The sequence below is a fragment of the Oryzias melastigma genome, linkage group LG24, assembly GCF_002922805.2.
Source record: "Oryzias melastigma strain HK-1 linkage group LG24, ASM292280v2, whole genome shotgun sequence".
Classification (NCBI taxonomy): domain Eukaryota; kingdom Metazoa; phylum Chordata; class Actinopteri; order Beloniformes; family Adrianichthyidae; genus Oryzias; species Oryzias melastigma.
This window is the reverse complement of record NC_050535.1, coordinates 5523984-5545022: the sequence shown is the minus strand read 5'-3', so window position 1 is coordinate 5545022 and position 21039 is coordinate 5523984. Positions and strand designations below refer to the sequence as shown.

Here is a 21039-nt window from a genome sequence, read left to right as displayed (position 1 = left end):
GCAACCATATAGAACACTATTATAATAATAGAGGGAGCGTTGTAATTGGTGTGGTAAATGGTGTACACTTATATAGTGGTTTACTACCTTCGTAGAAGATCCAAAGGGCTTTCACATCGGACACATTTAGAATGTCAAATTTGAGTCTACTGTCTCTCTTTTGATGGACTCAAAGCCTTGACGCCTCGACCGCGGAACAACCGCCAAAGTTTTCCTGGACTTCATTTGTTGCCACATCATGGAAAACATGGATGATGTTGAGCGAGTATCTTGGGGTTTCTATGTCTTGGGGAGCTCTACAGAGGCACTGGAAAGCACAAACATGTGTCTGGGTTCACCAGATCATTCAGAGTCTCTCCTGGTGCAGTGTACCGTACTCTTGCACCAGGAGCTGCGCCTGGAAAACGGACATTTTAAACGTTACTTCTGTCTGGCTTTTATTTTTATTGTTGCCTTGATGACAATAAGAAAAACATCTTGAGCTCATGAAGCTAGAGCGATCATGCACTCTATGAGAGCACATGTGGTAAACGCTCCATCTGAAGGCATTGCGAGCTCCGCTACCTAGGGGCTGGCAGCCTGTGCAGCAACTAAGCTAGCTCTGCCAGACCCTGGGCAGAGGCGCTCGCTAGCCTTTCCAGACTCTGGGCGGTAGCGTTTGTTAGCTCTGCTGGACCCTGAGTGGCGGAGCTTGCTAGTTTGCTTCGCTGTCCACCAGGTGGGCTACCTAGAGTAGAGGTCTAGCTCCATCAACTCTGCGACAGGCTAGTAACCTTCGCCCAACAGTAGCCGGGACAGTCTCCGGCACCCCTTCAGCCCCAGCTGGTTAAGAAAATAGATGCAAGTTCAGGACTAAAATCCTCGCATTGAGCAGCCATGTTGGATCTTTGATCGTCACTAAAAACGTCACATGCCTAAAGCTGAGTCCCTGATTGCGCGTCAACCCTGCCGACGCAGAAATGGCGCCACATGACCTCAGATTGCGTCTGTAAATTTACTTAACATTGAAATTTGACACCCCTGCCACGTGATTCGCGTCCTGCATTAAAGTCATAGTCCCACTCACCTATGCCCCATACACCCACTGATAAGTAGCAAGTGTATTTGTAAGGATAGTGTAATCTTCACGTGCTTATGACGTACAAGTGATGTAAAGTGCGAGTAGAACACCGATACAAATTACGTTCTGATTTTTTTTTCCAGTTCCAGCTAACGAGCGGAAGTTCTTTCCTCCTTTTTTTTCTTACAAATTTTTTGTTCTCATATGGTTTGATAAATACAGTAATAGTGTTATGTCTACTTACAAAGTCATGTGATCTATTGATACTTAGTGATTTTTATTGACCTGTAGATGTGTTGGTAAGGTATAAGTCTCTGATTTGAAGTTTTGAACCGGAAAAAGATAATTCATGTAAAGGAAATGGTAAGGTTGAGCCGCGGTGGGATTATATAAGTTCGCTTCCTCACACTCCCTTTCAAGCAATCTATACACTTTTTAAAAAGTGGAAAATCTGTTTATGACACCTGCTTTTTACCTACTTTTCCCTTACGTACCCTTATGTCCTGTAACTGTATAACCTTCTGCCAGAAGCACAAACGAAGAATAAAAATGCCCTCAAACTTTTTTAGCTCCACAGACTAGCCGTCTACGATCTTGATATTTAAGTTGGTACAGATTTGCCCATTTTTCGCCCTCAGACAGCCCGTATCCACCCGTAGGGGCAGTTGTGACTAAGACTTAAGAATGTAACCTGTACTGTGACTCTTAGATACCAAATTATGTCAAAATTTTAAAGTTGTGCACACCTTATTGGTAGTGCAACTCTATCAAATCACAAATAAGATAAGTAATGCCTAGGTCAGTGAATGATAAGAAGTTCTTAAGCTAAGTTAAAAATAACTATTTTGGTCAAGATTTTCCTCTCTATCTTAATTGGATTAGTCAATCAAAAAATTCCACATCAGTTCATTCTGACGTCTTAATTTTTGTTTTATGTAAAACTCCCTACAGCCAGGGTTCAAACTCAACAATAGAGTTGTTGCACGGTGACGTCCAATAAGAAAGGAATGCCTTTCTCTTTACAATTTAAAGCCCTGCCACATAAATCTGCACCATAAGCCAAATGAGCATCCACTGATTAGGACGAATCCTTTCCTCCTGAAGAAAACAACGCTGGAATCACCCTCTTTAGTATCTATTTACCTAATAGGAATCATCCTTTAACAGATGGGGGCTGCGGCTCTTTTATTGCCACCGTGAATGCTGGGAATTTCTTTTCACGGGGCAGCATTGAGCTCTGACACGTGTTGAGGAGATATTTTTAGTGTCTTGGTTACAGAGGTGCACACATGGAGAGAGCTTGTGGATTCTTCTCTTTGGATCAAGAAGAGCTTTGAGTGAGATTTTATATATATAAATAAAACTGTGTGTGTGAAGGTTCTGTTCGTAATTTGCTTTCATTTCTTCTAATACTCACAAAGAGGGATCGTGGACGAGGTCTTTGAGATTGATGCCACTGCGATCTTCAGCGAGGTTCCGAAAACAGCTGTCGCTCACTGGATGGAAGAGATACAGAAAGACGAGAAAGTTTAGACGTCTGGAGATGTTTTCATGTCTGTGATGGACACCTTTCTGACGGACCACATAGCAGCTAGATCTGACTTAATCCCCTGTGATCCCGAATAGAAGGATGCAGGTGAAAAACATGGAGGGATAAAAAAGTATTCACGACGTGCATCTCTAATATGTTGGCCTGTCAATACTATCAGTCGATAAAAAGTTTAATCTGCAATATCAAATGTTTGTTTTCTTTCATTTTTTATAATGCAGAAAATGTCACAGGGGAAATTTCGAAATGGCATTATCATGTGGTCGGTCCAGTGGAGCAGCTGCGACTCCACTCATTATAATAGTCTCTGCAATGTGTGCACCATATGTAACAGAGAACACATCACGACTAAGAAGATTAAAAGTAGGAAGGGGGGAAAAATGACCCAGTCATTTTCAATAAACTCTCTTATTTATAACACTGACAATATCACTGTTTAGTGACAAGAGGAAATGCAGGCTGAAGGTGTTACGCATTATAGAGCTTCTGGAAGAACTATCTGGTCTGTACCGTCAATGCAGCTTATAAAGCTGTCCGTTTTTATTTTAAATCTATTTTTAGCAGCAGAACTTAAAAAAACAACTTTCAATAATAAACTACTGAAGTTATTCTGTTTCATTTTTTAAACCCTTTAACACCAGAACTGTTGGTGCACCATAAATCTTCAACCGATTGACGTAATTCCATCAGATTTTGAGGCTGAGAAAAGCAGATTTGCTCTGATATGCAACACTTTACGTCAGTGAAGTGCTTACACAATTAGGTAGAAAAGCAGCTATGCAAATTTGCTTTTCTTCGCATCAGAATTTGTTGGAATTACAGTAAACAGTCGAAGAGTTACAGTAGTTTTATTTTTCTGTAGCCCGGGTTTTAAAGGGTTAAAATTGGAATAAATTATTTATCTTCCTTCCAAATACTCTGCATTTGAGTTCAAATTGAAGCTTGTTCTTGTTCTGACATTCTGTTTATGGATTTTCAGGTATTTTCCCCCTAATTTTGTTAACTTTTAGATTTAAATGTGTAAATTCTAAGTTAACCCAAATTACTACCCCTCCACCACTGTGCACAACAGTACAAACAATGGCTATAATTCATTTTCACTTTATTTTAAATTTGTCAATCTTGTCTAAAGCAATTTACAAAATGCTATTAGTGTAGCATTAATATGGTCATCTAGTACACTTCCTTGAGACAGAAAAAGTTTTATTTCAATTTAATTTTTTTTTTTTTTACTAAAGGCAGTATTTTTACAGTTTTGTGTAATTGTTTTGGCTTAAGAACTGTAAAAATGTCATCTTGATATAGACAGCCACTATATCAAAAATGTAAAGTTTTTATCTCAAGTCCAAGCTTTATTATTTTTGGAAAGTTTGTGTCTTTAATTTCCTTTTATACTCCCAACACGGATAATAGGTGATGCATATTCCACACATTCTCAGTTAAGGACACAGTTATAGCTAAGGACCCCTCACTTTTTGATATTTTGGGTGTTCCCAACTCGTTGTTTTTTGATGTGCTGGCTGTTCCAATTAAATTAGGGGTCTGGACGTTTTGTCAGACGGTGACTGAACCTCGGGATGCAGCTGGTACCGGTACCCTAACACAACCCCAGTTTACAGTTTACACATTTTACAGCGATTTAAAAGGAAAAATACTCGGAAAACGAAAGGATTTCAACTTACATTTGTTCTGTTTCATAAGAAAAAAGCGACACATACATGTTAAAAACTCAAAAAACATGATTTTCATCGGAGGGGGACTTTAACCATGCGTCCGAATGTGACGACTTGGGAATGAGAATGTGTTGGCATATGAAAGTCTTACTTTTTGTCTTGCCCGAAACATAATCTTATTAAGAACGTTTTTCAATAGCAAAACTATCTTAGTTTAAGAAAACACATCTTGGTGCATAAAATTACATTTTTTTTGCACCTAAAATAAGAATCCTTAGTAAGCTTACCATGCTTATGTTTACTTATTTAAAGAAAATTTTTGACTTATTTCGAAGGGATCTGTTTTGTCAGTCGCAATAAGAAATAATTCATCCTAACCAGGAATAAACCTGGAGGTAGCCGGGCCACAATCTTCATGTGTCCCATATGCAAGACTAAAGTAACTGCTTCCTGCTATGAACCGGATTATCTAAATTTGAGGATGAGAAGGTTTTATGGGTTTGCCAGATATTGTGCAATTCGAGCTACCTAAACTTTTGAACTTTTTAAAGAAAATACACCTAGAAGTCATGCAATAGCTGAATTATTGGATGATATTTTAATCGTGAATAGATTTCTATTTTGACAACCCTTCCAAAAAACAACACAAAATAGGCTTCCATCAATTTAAATTAATCCCCCTCCACCTGCATCAAACGTTTCGAATTTTTTTTATTTTTTCCGAGATTATAACTATGAAATTCAAATTTTGTAATGAATTTTGTGAGTGACAAAAATACTGTCACCTTTACCTCTCCTGGTATTCTTGTACTCATTTTCCCCCCATGAGTCTAATTTAAGCTTCACCTGTGCAAAAAAGACTCTTGATGAAAGCACAGCTGGCCGTCAACTGCAGAGCAGGTGTGAGCCACATGAGTCATCCCAGACGTACAGAGTGACAGTGTGAGACACAAAGGAAGATGGAGAAAGAAAGGAGGGGGGATTTCTTTTCAAACCAAGTGATAGACAGTTAAAGATAATGATTCTTTTTTTAAACCACGTGGACGTGCCGCCGTTGCAAAAAACCGGAATGTGGAGGATTTGATGGGTCGAGAACATCGGCGCAGTCACTGTAGAGGCGGCTGGAAATGTCACGATCTTACTCAAATGAAGTGCGATGATCCATGAACAAGAGGGATGGGATGAGTAGATGGGTGAGGTTGGGAAAGCGTAGGAAAGGTAAACAATCATGTAAGAAGTTAGATTAATTTTAACGATATCATGATTTATAGTTTTTGATACGATTAACAGTCGATTTTTTTATTTTGAACTATTCATTGACCTGAAATCAATCAAATTCAATCAAACGGAGCATATCACCACACTTTATGGTCATGTTTTTACAAAATTCAGTGTTTCCATTGATGGATTGATCATTTTTTGCTGTTATCACGAGTGTCATAATAGCATAAACCTGTCAGTCGACTAATCGTCGATTATTTTTTCGATTAGCCGACTAATCGGGTTGTGCGTAAACTGGATGTAAAACATCTTAACCCTTTAACACATGTTATCTGTGACGCTTGAACACAAAATCTTTAACATAATGTAACTTTTCAACTGTTAACACGATAATTCCAGTAGATTTTGAAGGAGAAAAGCAGCTTTTCTCCTGCAGAATCTACTGGAATTATCGTGTTAAGGGTTGAAAAGTTACAGTAAATCAAAGAACACAAACACTAGAGCTCCATTGTTAGAGTTAAACATAATTAGCTTTAAACTTGAAGTGTATAAGCTATAAGATAACTAAAAATAAAGAAATTCAAGTTTATTAAACATTTAATGAGCAGATGTTTCCTTCAGCAGAGAAATTTACCTCCGAGTCCGGGTAAAGGTTGCAGGGATGCACAGAAAATATCAGGCTAATACGTTTGCGCTAATGTTAGCTTAGCATAGCTTAACTAGACGATGATCAAAGTGCTTCCTTTTGTCTTTATTCGAATACATTTTTTTTGCAACACTTTCAAGCTCCGTTGGCGTGCTGTTATGGTACCTGAGTCGTCCTAGAACTTCCTGTGACATCACGACTGGATTAGCACTACTGCACATGTGTGTCAAAGACGATGGCATTAGAAAGCGTGCACCGTAGTTTGGAGATTTAAAAAAACAAAAAAACGTCAATTTTGTGGCAGCCCTACTGTGTATCAATTCAAATTGTATATTCCAATATTCTAATATTTGGAATGTAGGAATATGAATTGATCCATCGATTAATTGGTACACCCCTAGTTAGAAGTGATAGCAAAGTATCATGATAGATCGAGATGGGTGCAGATGAGGAAGAAATGATTTGAAGTGGGAAAAAGGGGGAAGGGTGATGAAGAGAGAGGCAAAGCTGATTGGGCAGCTTTGTGGAGACAGAGGTAAACAGAGGGTGCAGGACGTTGCTCTGGGCTCTGGCAAATAAATAGGAAAGTGCTGACATTTGCACACTGAACCAACTTAAAAAGGAGAGCGAGAAACAAGGGAGGCAGAAAGATTGCTGGAAAGGGGTGGAGGCAAAGCAAGAAAAACGACTGAGGGAGGAGAGAAAAGGGAGAGTAAGCACATGGAATAGACCCTTCAGAGGAGCACTGCTGCAAACGAGCATGTGTGTGTATGTGGGGATGCATGGTGGGAAGAAACTTCTTTCAAGACTGCAGTATTCCTTATAAACATTCGCACACTCCGAGCCCTCCTCAGTCTTTCTCTCAGCTACCCCTTGATCTAAAAATAGCCGCTCTCCTACAAGAGGCAGCAACCATTCTGAACCAATCAACACGGTCTGTCAAAGGCATCGGTATCTACCACCCTTTCTTGTGTGAGACTGCATGAGTGCTCACATGCGTGCAACAAGGGGAACTCCTGACTGAGAGTAATAAAACTGTCCCTCCCTGCAGCAAAAGCAATCCCTTCCTGAAAACAAAAAAAAAGGAAAGCGAGGGGGCGAATTTGTGAGTACAAAACGAGGAAGAGGAGAAGGGAAAGAGGGGGACAGGGAGATCTGGCTGCAGTTGAAACAAGCTTCAAAGGAATATTAATGCGATCCTGTGCAAGAGCTGAAGACAGGGGAGGAAAAAAGGGGAGGGCGGGTGGAGGAGGGGTAAAAGGTGCAGGAGAATTTATGCTGCTACACCCACTCGCATCTCTGCTCCACCCAGGAGTCTTTATCCAGGCAAATTTGGACCTAAATTTGCCCAAGATGCACTGTATTTTCTGCACTAAAAGGAACACTTGCATTCACCGGCCATTTTTATTAGATACACCTTGCTACCGTTGGGTTAGACCCCCTTCGTAACCCTTCCGCTATCCTAGGCTTGCATACATTAAAAGTGGGGTCATCTGGACCCGACAAGACAGTTTTTTTCCAATGATTGTCAATCTGTACTGGTGTCCAATGACAGACAGGAAGTCTTGTCCACCTTTGTCATAGAAGAGCTAACACCTCAATGTAAGGGTGGGGTCATCTGGACCCCATAAGAGAGGACAAGGGTCAATCCTTCGTAGCAAAGATTCAACAAGATACTGGAAACATTCCTCAGAGACTTTAGGTCCATTTAGACATGATAGCATCACCCAATCCATGATGCCAATTTCCTGTTCCACCATGTCCCAAAGGGGTTCTATTGGGTTGAAATCTGGTGCTTGAAGGCCTTTAGAGTCCAGTGAACTCATGGTCATGTCCAAGAAACCAGTCTGAGATAATTCCAGCTTTATGTCATGGTGCCTTATCCTGCTGGAAGCAGCCATTAGAAGATGGGTACACTCAGGTAGGCTATGGTGCTCAGTTGGTACCAAGGGGCCCAAAGTTTGCCAAGAAAAACTCAATGGAGTTTGTTTTAATACTTGTTGCAAACAAGGCTAGGACTTCCAGGTATTTGAATATGCTAATGTTTCTAGCGTGTTCTAGAGTAACTGTGAATGTAAGAAATGTTTTGTATAAAGTAGTTCAATTCAGCCAAATTCATTCTAAATAGTAATTTTGTCAACTCTTGTATCTGTATGTTTATCAGTTTGTCTAGTAGTACTTGAACTCACCACATTCGAGCATGCGCCAAGGTTGCTGCAGACCAAAATTAGGTCAGGACTGTTTTAATTTTGTGTCAAACAGAATTAAACACCCACTGACACCAACCCAGAGTCGTCTTAAAACACAACACCAAGTATAAGAGGGAACATGTAGGAAGTCTGACTTATCTCTGACTCGTCTTGTTTTTGCACCTTAAACTTCGGTGTGCCTTATGTATGACATCATTTTGGAATTTCATTGATTGTGTGCTTTATAATCCAATGCACCCAATAGTGTTTAAAATACGGTACCTTCAAGTAACCACTAGCTGACCCTTGGAGAGGGTATCGAGAACTGAAAACCCGCCAAGCTTCGTAGATCTACCAGATTAAAAAAATACTCTCAGGTAGTGCCAGTACTGTACTACTTCAGGACTTTCCCAGCACTTTTCCACTGAGAATCTTTTGTATATTGCTTGGATTGTACTTTTTGTCTCCATTTGAATGGCGAGCTCAGGCAGGGTCATTGCGGGATACAGAGTCTTACCCAAGGACACTTCAGTATGTAAACTGCAGACCTCCTGATTGCCCAACGGCTGCTTTACCTCATGAGCCACAGTCGCCCGCAACCCTGCCTGTGGTTCACAGCAAGCTAAAGGTCAATACTTCTACAGGAATGGACATCTGATGGGAGACACACAGACTGGGTCTGGCAAACTGCTGTCAGAGCCAACTCTGGCTCAAAGTCTACACTATCAGTACATTCTGCTTCTGTGGTATGGAAGGACTTCAAGGACTTTCTGTATCCTCCGTTTCATGCCTTTGTTCCTCTATTTTTTTTTTACTAGGTTGTAAAAATGCTGGTATATGATACTAGTATAAAACATTTACTTTGTATAACTAGTTTGCAAAGTCAAAAGTAGTGTGTATGCAGATTCTATCAAATAGAGGCTTTTTCCACAACCTATACATATAAACAGAAGTATTCCAGAGATCTATCCTTCAAATTCTGATCCATTTTCTATTTGCCGTGCTTCCTCGTGGAGCATTTGGCTGTAATAACTCTTCTTGCTGTGTATTTACTTCCACCTGCACGTGTGCGAGTACAGAAGCCCGGTGTGTCCTGAGGCTACAGCGGTGGGAGGAGAGCAGGTCTGTGTTCAGAAGCATTAACAACGCTCACACATGGGACCTGGATGAGGACATCCTAACACAAACGCAGCTCATGAACACTTAAAGGTTAACTGTTAAGCCAAGCTGGTAAAGGAGAGATCAAGGGAACCCGAAGAAGAATTGAAGGGTGTAGATACATGAAGCAAAAGTTACAGGTGATTAATATAATATATAGCATAAATGTTGTTTTTGTCCAAAAACCTCGAAAACATATTAATTGTAGCATATTTTTATTGGGTAAGTACAACCACAGATAAATCATATCGTATGTTTTTTACTGCAATTAATTCTTCGATCAAAAAAGTCAAAAGAGCACCTCCTTAAAAAGCACCTGTTGCTACAACAATTTCAAGTAGTGTATGACTTTTTCAGGCTTTCATATTGACATTGAGGAGTTTTGGTGCATTTGCTTCCAATACATTCACTCAAATCCTTTGGGATTTGGGGAATTTGATCATGCATGCTGTCATATAGTCTGAAAGGGCTTTGGGTTGGAATTTGGAGAATTCAGAATCCAGAAAAATGAACCATTGTGTAAGACAAACCAGCCCACATTATTGACCTTCCGCCACTCTGCTCAAAGACAAAGTATTAGGTGTTTGGCCAACAAAAACTGAAAGGACATAGGGACACAAGTTTTGTGGTTTGTTTTGATGCATATTGCCAAATACAGTAAATGCAAAGTCTGCAAAGTATTTGTTGTTTTTTGCCATAAAACATGTTTTAAATCTGTCAGTGAGATTCTGGAGACAAACAAGCCCAAAAAAAAATGCTCCAAGAAAAGGAGCAGGCTAGCTTTGGTCTCTGTGTGATAAACATTACATCAGAATGCAGGCTAGGTGCGTTTTTCTGATACCGAGGGTTACAGCCAGAAGGCATTTGTATTACAGTGGCTTGGCTGGCTTGCAGACTGTGTGCTGTCAGAATGTCAGCCAGAGGCAGAGAGGATTCATAAATTGCTACTATGTTCCACTCAATCATTTCCAGGACATAAAGCAGTCAGCGCTCATTATCTCCCTGGGATTCCACACTAATGGGGTTTTCCCTTATAGCAGGTCCTCATACACACAAAAAATGTTGAGCATACATACATCATGTGCCTGCGTACACATTTTTTGCAGGTATATGAGAAAATATTGCACAAAAGAAATCTCTGAGAGCGGAAACACTCTTGAACACACACAGACACACTTGGAAACCTTGCCATAGACCCACCGGACTGGATCAAAAATTGTTGAGCAGGACAGAGATCCTACTGTGGTGTTGCCAAAGTTTAAGTCTGTTACGACTCAAAGAAAAACATAAATTGAGACATTTTGACTGGATTATATGATGCCCTATTGGGAAAAAAGGCGTCATCAACTGCATATTTACAACTGTTTGAGACAATAAGTCCTGACTTGAGTGATCTCTTGTGGACGATCTAGGACTATAGATGTAAGCGAATGCTCGGTGAACGTTCCCTCTCTTTAGTATGTCTTGAAACAGAAGTCCATCAAACCCACAGGAGATGTATTGAAAGTCAAACTCTGGCCTGGACCGACATCTGTCAGCACCAGAGATAACATCTCTGCTCACCAATGAGCTTCAACCAAAGTTATATCACAACCTCCTGTCTTCCAATTTACTGGCTTGTTCTGTGCCAAATGAAAACCCCGAGCCCCCGGCTTCGGATTAAATGGGCTTAATGATGAATAGAGGTTTGGATCCGCCTCCAGATTGTAATGGGGTGGGGTAGACATCCGACTAGAGGGCTTTCGGTTCAACAGCCCACCTCCAAGCCAGAAGACTAGAAGGGAGCAATGGTGCACAAATACCAGCATCTTCGTTCCACGGAGGGGGTAAATTTCCAAATTAATAAAGGCGTCACACTGCTGGGTAAAATATAGTAACAGCAATAACAGCCGATAACCTAATCTAATATAAGACCTCTGTATCTTAGCAACCTTGTTAATTCTGAGAGGAGCAGTGGGGTAAGCAGCAGATTCACAGCGTGCATCATCAAAGACACACCCAGCAGCAACACAAACACACACAAACATTAATTATTCACTCACTTACATACATGGCACAATGCACATGCTATCTCACCATCTTAACCACTATCTCAATCCCAGTGCGCTGCAGACGAGAGCATTTGCATATGCAGCCCTGTACACTAAAACACATATACACAGATCCTCGGGCTTACTGTAAGCAGCTGGGAGAATGGATTGTGTGTGGAGCGGAACAATGGGATCCTAATCATCGGGCAGCATTTCAAAGCCTTTCCTCTTTACAACAGTGTTCCTAGATAAGATTAGAAAATGCTATTTATATCTGTTTGAAAAAGAGCCAACCAGCAGTTTGATTTTCATTTATTTGAAGTTGGTTATACATTGGGGTGGAGTTACATAATGCAAAGAGTGCAGCATTTCTCTTGCTAGCCCTTTTACTGACGGATACAAATGAGAAAACGGTTACACGAATGGACTTGGCCAATAATAATGTTGCATCAACTGCAGGAGTCGTTACTGTGCAACAACGCACTGTGAGGCAAACAAGCAAAACCTTTTGTTTCTAGGAGAAAAATAAACTGCATCCACTGCTACCTGGTATGAGTACCCTACACATTCTCACTCCCAACTCATGGTTCGAGCCCCCTCCTCGTCTCTTTTTGATGCTTTGGTTGTTCACAACTAGTTGTTCTTTACAACACCTTCTCACTCCTAAGTCGTCACATATTGACGTTGGATTAAGGTTCACTCCGTGTCACTTTTTGATGTTCCTAACTTGTTGTTTTTGACGTACTGGCTGTTCCTATTTAATCACTGGTCCCAAACCTCCGGCCAGCGAACCAGAGCCGGTCCAGTACCGCAACACATAGTGCACCGGTACCCAAACCTAATACCAGTACAGGTATCCTAACTTGAAACCAGACAAGATGTGGTACCAGACCCAAACTGGACGCAGTACAGAATGTGGTACCGGACGCGAATCAGTACCTGGTTAAGGTTAGGGTACCGTTACTGCGTGCTTCTCGAGGACCAATGTGCTTCTGGTACCACATCCGATACTGCACGCATCCTGAGGACCAATGCACATCCAGTACGTCATCCGGTACTGCGTCCAAAGGGTTGTGGACCCTTGATTTCACGAAGAGCCAGCATGTCAAAAAAACGACGAGTTGTGGACACCCAAAACGTGACGCTGAGGGAGCCTTAACCAGATATCAATATGTGACGACTTGGGGATGAGAACTTGTTGTTCTTTAACGTGCTGGCCATTTCCATTAACCCATGGGTCCCCAACCCTTGGGATGGTATTCTAACCCGATACCAGTACCCTAACCCGGTACCAGCAATGGAGACCCCTGATTAGCATATGTGGCAAAGTATCAAACGACCGTTACCGGTTCACGGCCCAAAGGTAGGGGTAACTCTCTTTAATGGTATCTGTAACACTTTTAACAAGACGGATGCGGGACCGGTAACGGGTTAGGGTACTAATACTGTAGGGTAGGATACTGGTACCAGTCCACTTCCCAAGCACTGGGGACCCCTAATTAGCACCTGTGGCCCAGTACCAAGTTTCCCTCGGACCGGTACCGGTTCACAGCCCGGAGGTTGGGGACCCCTGATTTAATGGAAACAGCCAACATGTCAAAAAAAGATGAGTCAGGGACCCCCTAGACGTCAAAAAGTGACGCAGAGCGAGCCCGAACCATATGTTCATAAATGACAAGTTGGGAGTGAGAATGCATTGAAGTATCCTTCAAGACTCTGCTGTCCCTCACAGCTCATCAAACATCGAGGGATTTCACGCAGTGAATGCTGAGACAATCAGCTCACCTCCATGCTGATCCCACCTCCTGTGGCTTGCTCAGCTTATCACAGCTCATGATTTCCTGACATCATGTCCTCCAGAACAATCGTGGGAAATCAAAACAAGGTCAGTTTAGTTAGCAGTTAGCAAAATCATCCAGACCTCATTCCAATTTTAACTTTTTAGACTTTATGTCCGTTTGCAAACATATGTTTACTCAAAAGACAAAAGTCATGATTTTTATTCCCTAATCATTTGGAGTAATTAAAAATCTACTTTAAAGGAAGTAAAATCCAGCAATGTTGCCCGAGTAACAGCACAGCATGCAATATTCTCGCCATGCACCAGATGTGATGAGAAAGAGAGAGCGACAGCTCTGTTCTGCACAGCTGTGTCCCATGCTGGGCATGCAGGCAGGGCCAATTCCTGGATTGTGCATTTCCCTCCCTCCCTGTTTTCCTGGAGATGAGAGGCAGCTCCATCCTGGCCTCGGCGAAGGAGGAGGGTGGAGGAGGGTGGATTGATGTGGAGTTAGGGACGGTGAACCAGAGCCCAACCCTGACAGGATTAAGACAGCAATTCACACTGGATTAAAGGAGTGGGAATTTAGAGAGAACGAGGGAGGAGCAAATGCCAGTGAGAACACTGAGGAAAGAAAAGAAAAAAATGGATGAAAATGTAAGAGAAACAAAAAATGGGATTGAATGGTGTAGACGCAAAGACAAAAAAGGGACATTATTCTCCAATTAAACAAAAAATATTATAAAATCAGTGATTTGCAATAAAAACTTTTATCCGTATTAATGTGAGCTGAAGTTCCAATGCAGGATTTTAAAACTAACCAGGAAGTAAAAAGTGTCATCCAGGAAGTGCTCTTTATTATCCATTCTAGACTGATTTTTCATCTCCTAAAGCTAAAAAATTCACTGCCAGATATAATAGAATATAAATGATTTTTTTCTTTTATTGTGGATTCACACTACTTAACAAATGGGGGTTCTAGGGAAAATACAAAAGCTGAAAAAGTACAGACGTGTACTTTTCATTCTACAGTTTGGTATACATTGTCTTGGATGACACATTTCAGAAAATAAACTAGTTTTACAGCAAAAATAAAGAACTAAAAGGAAAAAATACATAGAGAATGTAAGGCAGACTCAAACATTGAAATTGTCTCCTAAATCAAAGACACAGACAATGAAGAATAGTTTTTGTGACCCTAAAGCAGGGGTCTCAAACTCGCGGCCCGCGGGCCATCTGCGGCCCGCAGGATGATGATTTGCGGCCCCCGTCTTCATATGAAAGATTACTGTTAGTGCGGCCCGCAAGGCTGATATGAATGACAGTTGTTATGTGCAGAGCTGAATGAACCAATCACAGTGAGGTATATGACTCTGGAGGCGGGACATCGGCGGTCTGTCCAGTGCCTCTGTCTATCATTCATTCCCTCCTCCAATCAGCTGGGCGGAGGAGGAGCCAGGAAGCACCAAACGTGATTTGCAGGACCCCGCGCGGGGAATTTGCTGCTCGCGGCTCGTCAAAAAATGTGTTTCTGTCGCCGCGTGTCGAAGGGGCTACCAGCTCCGTCTGTGGATGTCTCTCTCAGAATGAATGAGAGACAGATATGATGTCGAGGAATACGTTTTTTGACGTGCTGACTGTTCCTAACCAGAACTCCACAAGCTCCGATCCTCAAACCTGTAAGCCCGCCCCGCGCGGCGATCCGCTGCACCCGCCTGTCAGACATGTGATCCTGAGCTTGGCTCGCACGTGCGCGCGCGTGTCTGTGACTTTTAAGGCTCACACACCGGCTGTGTCGGCGCGCATTCCAGTCCATGTAAACGCGATAGAAGTCCGATATTCTGCTACGCGCGTTTGAATAGAACCCCCGTGGAAAGCAGCCCCCCCCCCCCCACATGCGCGCTGATGCAGCCGCCACGCGCACGAGCACCCCACACCTCCAATGAATGGAAGACACATACAGACGTGGACAAAAGTGTTCATACCCCTCAGTTAAAGAAGGACAAACCCACAATTCTCACTGAAATCACTCAAAACTTACAAAAGTAACAATAAATAAAACACCTGTGATGTCAATTAAAGGACACACCTGAGTTAATCATGTCACTCTGGTCAAATAGTTTTCAATCTTTCATTGAGGTACCATCACTTTTGTCCAGGCCTGTTTCATTAGTTTGTTTTTTAAAATAATTATGTTAATCAACAATTCAAAAGTGATGGCTGATTTTGATTGTTTAATTTTCATTTTTTTTCATTTATTTATTGTTACTTTTGTAAGTTTCAAGTGATTTCAGTGAGAATTGTGGGTTTGTCCTTCTTTAACTGAGGGGTACCAACACTTTTGTCCACCACTGTATGTCAGATTTATTTATTATGAGGAGTTCTACAAAAATCTACATAAAATGAAATCCTTCAAAGATTTTCTCGTTACCGGGGCTTCTCTAACTCTGAAGGAGGATCTGTTAATACAGACATTTGAAACTGAACAAAAATAATGAGTTTTCTCTAGTCAGTCAATATGTGGTTTCTTCAGTTGTCTGTATCTGTTGTTTGGTCATTATTATTATTTTATTTATTTATTACTAATTTATTTGTTTTTTTTTATTCATCTTTTAATGTACATGGTAAAAAACAAGAAAACAACAACAGAAAATTCTATATAAATTATAAATAAATACATTACACCTCTATTATGTAGTTTGAAATGGAGTAGGAAAAAGTTTAAAAAACTTTTTTTAATTCTACCCCCTAGCAATATATCTTAAGTTTAATCTTCAATATAAACTATTTAAAAACTTATTTTTTTATATATATATAAATCAACACGGACAAAGATCTATACATGTCGTTCATTATTTATTCATTATTTTGTGTTAAAAATAAAGATATTTGAGAACATTGGAATGTTTTCTCAGCGATTTTCTTGTGAAAATCCTGATGCGGCCCGGCCTCACCTAGACTCCGCCTCCAGCGGCCCCCGGCTGATTTGAGCTTGAGACCCCTGCCCTAAAGCATCTTTCGCAGCTAAATATAATCAGATGATAAAGACTCGTATTCACCTACATGATATGAATTGCATCATGTTAAGATGTCCCAATACATTATGTGTTGTGTGACTGAATCTCAAGTTGACCTATTGGAGGTTCACTCCCTTTCTTGTCAACTAGACCTTGTTTGGAAATACTGTAGTGGACTGAGTCGGCCTGTGTGGCTATTGTGGTTTCTATGTTCCAAAGCTCAGTGAAGGCAGAGATGCTTTTTTAACCCAGAGTTTTCTCATTCAACCAGTTGTTGGGGGGTCTAACTTTTAGGGTTCAGGTACTGTTTGAATGAAGGAACATGAAGTTTCCTTCCAGAGGTCAAATAATTCTACGCACCCTGATCTTTGTCTGCAACAGAAGTGCCAACATTGAGTGAGTGTTGACTAAGAATCTGACACTTCAGAAGTCCAAAAAGAAATGTTTTTTATTTTTTATAGTCCAACTCAGACCTTCTTTTGCCTCATTTTAAAAGTGTTCTCAGTGGTCTTTGATTTTAGACTGGAAAGATGATTTGTTCTGGACCGAGTCCGCATAATTTGTTGAGTCCCCAACCTTGAGTTTGGTTTGCATTCAGACTGCAGTCAAGCAGTCCAAACCTTTTAAATAAAACCACGTGACTAAAGATCTCTTCAGTCATCGGCCAGCAGTTACAGGGGCTTGTCAAATCAAAAAGAGAAAGATGGAGATGCTCTACTATGCAAATCCTTTCCAGGATTGTCCTCTTATTCAAACGTTTTATTTCTAATTTTGAACGACTGCATGAAAGTACTGGTCCTTTGGTACGGTGGAGGCATGGTGCAAGGCGGTTACTCGGGACGCTACGGCTACGAGGTATGGTTATAAGTGTTTGTGGCATCTAGATTGTCAGGAAAACAATGTGAGAGGCAATAAACATCATCCTAAAAGCTGTTTTTATGAGCCTGCATTTGTTCAACCACACTTCAATGAGTTGCTCCACGTTTGTCCGCTAATGACCGGCTATGGTGGCCGTTTTGGTTCAGTTGTTCCGGTCCAAGTACGGACCGTATTCAGATTGAGGAATTTCAGAGCTGAGCTCAAGTTTAAACTAACTGAAACCGCCTCAAAATATGGTTCGTACAAGGTCCATACATAGTCCCGGACAAGGGTCCACTTCTGAGTATTCAGACTGAAGCTTTGCTCCAAATTATTGCGGGAAATGAACTCTAGTTCACTTTAAGCGGACCAAATGTGTCTAGTCTGAATACACCCTACATTAGGGTTATGTTGGTTTTACTCGAAATAAAAAAAAATAAAAAGTTTTCTAGGTCATCTTTTTGGCATTCGATATTTGCCTCTGAGGAGTTGTGGGCGAGACAGTTGGCATGGGTAAACCCCGGGCTCCCCCGGCTAGAGTTACGGCTCCGATGTGACCACCAGAATCTTTGCGTAACTTTAAAAGTGCGAGAAGAACCTCCACTGCGTATGACCACGTCCGGCCTCTGTGATCTGGCCTCTCCGGCACTTTGAATCTGTTTCATTGGGTCAAATTTTCGCCAGAGTTGAGTTGCAGCTCTCTTTGTGAAGTTGGGGCTATTAGCGACCTAAATCGTAACAAATAGTTGGTTATCGCGTGAACCTACGTGAGTTCGGAGTTTCGCGATGTCAGCAGCAGAGCCTGTGGCTGCAGCCGTCCCTCAGCTAATGGGAGCCGTCTACTTTAGCTCCTGCATCGCACCTGAGCTGTAACCCTTGTCATGGGAGCACCTTCCTGACATCGATCTGTTTACGTGGTTTTCTGCTAGCTTACAGCCCCTCACAACCCCAACCTAACATCATCAGTTCAGGAAAAATGGCGAGCAATTTTGGAGCTTGTGGCGTGCTGTTATAGGTTTTACCAACTGCATTCCGACCCATAATTTTTCGACAAATGTTTTTGTTGGATAAATAGACGCGTCATTATATGTTGACATGCAAGCACCAAAGTTTATTTGGTCTCGCCTGTGAGTGATGTCCCAGTCAGCTTACTCATCGTCAGAACATCTACAACTCTGCCTCTACCAATTCAGATACCACTGATAAGCTCAAGACTGCTGCAACTTACAGCCTGCACCTCCCCGCAAAGGCCTCACATACTGATATTTTATTAACATGGCCATAAATATTGAAAAGACAATTACTAATGGAGCTCCGTAAAAAGTTCCATGGACAATTTACGGCAGCAGCGAACACAGAGACCTTGATTAGCCCTTTTCTTCTTTCTTTGTCTTTCATCTCATTTGCCATGACAGGACTGCCCCTGCAGCTTCAACATCCCCCCTACCGCTAACACACCCTTCCACCCCCCCACGGACAACCTTCATCTTCCTCTCCCTCAATGTTTCCCTCGATCAATAAAATCCATGGATTGTGTGGGCTTAACGATCTGCCACACCCTTAACGAAGCCGACTTTTCATCCATCTGCTCTCTCTACCTGCTTCCTCCTGTTTGGGGTTAAGATGAAAAAAGGGGGTGGGGACTAAAGTCGGTCCCAGCAGTCATCGGGCGAGAGGACCCCTTGCGAATATTAATCATAAATCAGAGGCTGTGAGGATAATGAGGCTTGTTTCTCATGACAACAGGCATGATGAATGCGTCTGTGGCCCAGCGTTGCATTATCATATAGCCAGGCAGGGGAGCGTGCACGTGAGCGCATGTGGTCGGGAGCTCGGGCAAGAGTGGCTGTTGGGCAAATGAGGTATTGCAAGCCTTTCTTCCCCCCACATAGCATGACATTTCAGTGGCAGAAGGCCCAGGGCTGGCCAGCTCCATGTGGCATTTCCAACAGCTGTTTATGCCCCCATAAATACAAGTAAATGTACGGCTCGCCTTTCTGAACATGCAAACAGCAGAAGTGGATATGCAAGTCGAAATCCTGAGTCATTTACTGTAAAATGTCCCTTCTTTAGTGAGAAGAACAAATATAAAGGAATAACTAGCTGGATTAAACTGAGATTATTAGTTTCACCAATTTATTATCAGTTTCAAACTGATTTTTACTTTCAATTAGATCATTATATAGTTAAAGAAAATGCAGAATTATTTATTTTTTAGTTACTACCTTGAAATAGGATAAATAAATTCAAAAAATGTCTTAAAGTCTCACTCAAATCATCCTTTGATTCATATTTGCCATTTTTTAGCCAAACTTTTCTTGGACATCCTTTCTGCCTCTGAGTTACAGGCAGGACTGTTAGTTTTAGGTAAGCCCTCCCCTGGTTCCCATCATCCATCTGTTTATGTGCTCTCCCGCTAGCTAACAACGCCAACCTATCGCTCCTGATTCACAACAATTTGAATCAAGAAATATTCAGAAAATGCAAATTTTACGGTTAAATTTTTTCATCCATCAGGAGAAAAATACCACAAGAACATGATAAAACACCTAAAACACATTTTTTTATCTTTCTTTAAAGCAATAAAAGTTAGAATACTGCCTCTGAACATTTTCAGAACGTTTTCAGACTTGGAATGCACCGTTTAAAAACGCACTCCAATGATGTTCTTGTAGCATTTTTCTGATGATTGACATATAGATAATAATTTTAGATTAAAACTGTGATTCTGAGTATTTCTGTATTCAAAGCATGTGGATCAGGAGCAGATAAAAACGCGTCATTTGAAACAGCTCATGTTTGTGATGCAGTAACTGACGTGGGCGGGCCTAAGACTCAGCTAAGTGTGTTGGATTGTGGTGCATGTTGGGTAGTTTTTGCTTTGACGTCACAAGTCAATCATAAAAATATTGCGAGAAACTTGGGCGGGTGGAAGACGTCGGTTAAAACAGGTGGAAATCTGGCAGTACCTGTAGTTTGAAGTGAATCTGACCAGAAATGACGGATATTTGTGTATTTTTTTCTACTTTTTCTTAAAAAAAGTGAATCATTAATGAGAAAATAAACAAGATCTCTATTTATTCGAATAGTTGTAGTAATTTAAATCAGCATCACTTATATTATTTCATCATTACGAATGATTTTACTTGAAATAATAAATTATTTTATTCCATGCTCACTACTTTTCTTTTTTAAACGCAGGATATGACATCACCGATTTCAGGAAGTGAAAATCAAACACATTTCACGACATATATTTGTGACTCCACTGTGTTCTTATAATGAAAACGTTAATGGTTTATTTCAAAGATACATTTAGACATGTTTTTTTGTAAAAATTGTTCAACCACAATGCATTGTGGTCAATATTTGCTAATGGAGTTAGCATCGATGCACGCTAGTTTTTTGCAAAGACTTCGCTGGATTTTAGTATTGTAGATTCAGACAGCATTACGAAATGCACACACAATCAATCAATCAATCAATCAATCAATCAATCAATCAATCAAGATACTTTATTAATCCCCTGGGGGGAAATTCATTGTTTTTCAGTACAACCAAGAACAAGACAGTTCAAGGTTCACTGCGGAAGCGTCCACTGAGCGGCGCCTCTAATACAGTGATACATAGGGAAGGAATCTCTGTGACGGAAAGGGGGCGGGGTTTTCTGCGCTAACTGTCCCGCCCATAAATCAGAGGCGAATTTCTATTGAGCTTTTCTATATGTGTAGTTTCCATAATTAAAACAACTGGGAACGATTTTTGGGGAAAGTCCGAGTCAACAATGGGAATTGACTGAATTTCAATTCATTTTTACAGTAAATCAAGAATTTCCCAGAATCAACTGGACACCTTCCA

General features: G+C 41.1%; 1 protein-coding gene across 10 annotated transcripts in view; it reads right to left on the bottom strand.

The window, feature by feature from the left end:
* gphnb (gephyrin b) overlaps positions 1 to 21039 on the bottom strand; it is a 110951-nt gene that overhangs the window by 61961 nt on the left and 27951 nt on the right. For all 10 annotated transcript variants that reach the window (XM_036210386.1, XM_036210387.1, XM_036210389.1 and 7 more), the window contains exon 2: positions 2478 to 2556. In XM_036210386.1, coding sequence (XP_036066279.1) covers positions 2478 to 2556 — 79 coding nt within the window. The remainder of the gene's footprint in view (positions 1 to 2477; positions 2557 to 21039) is intronic.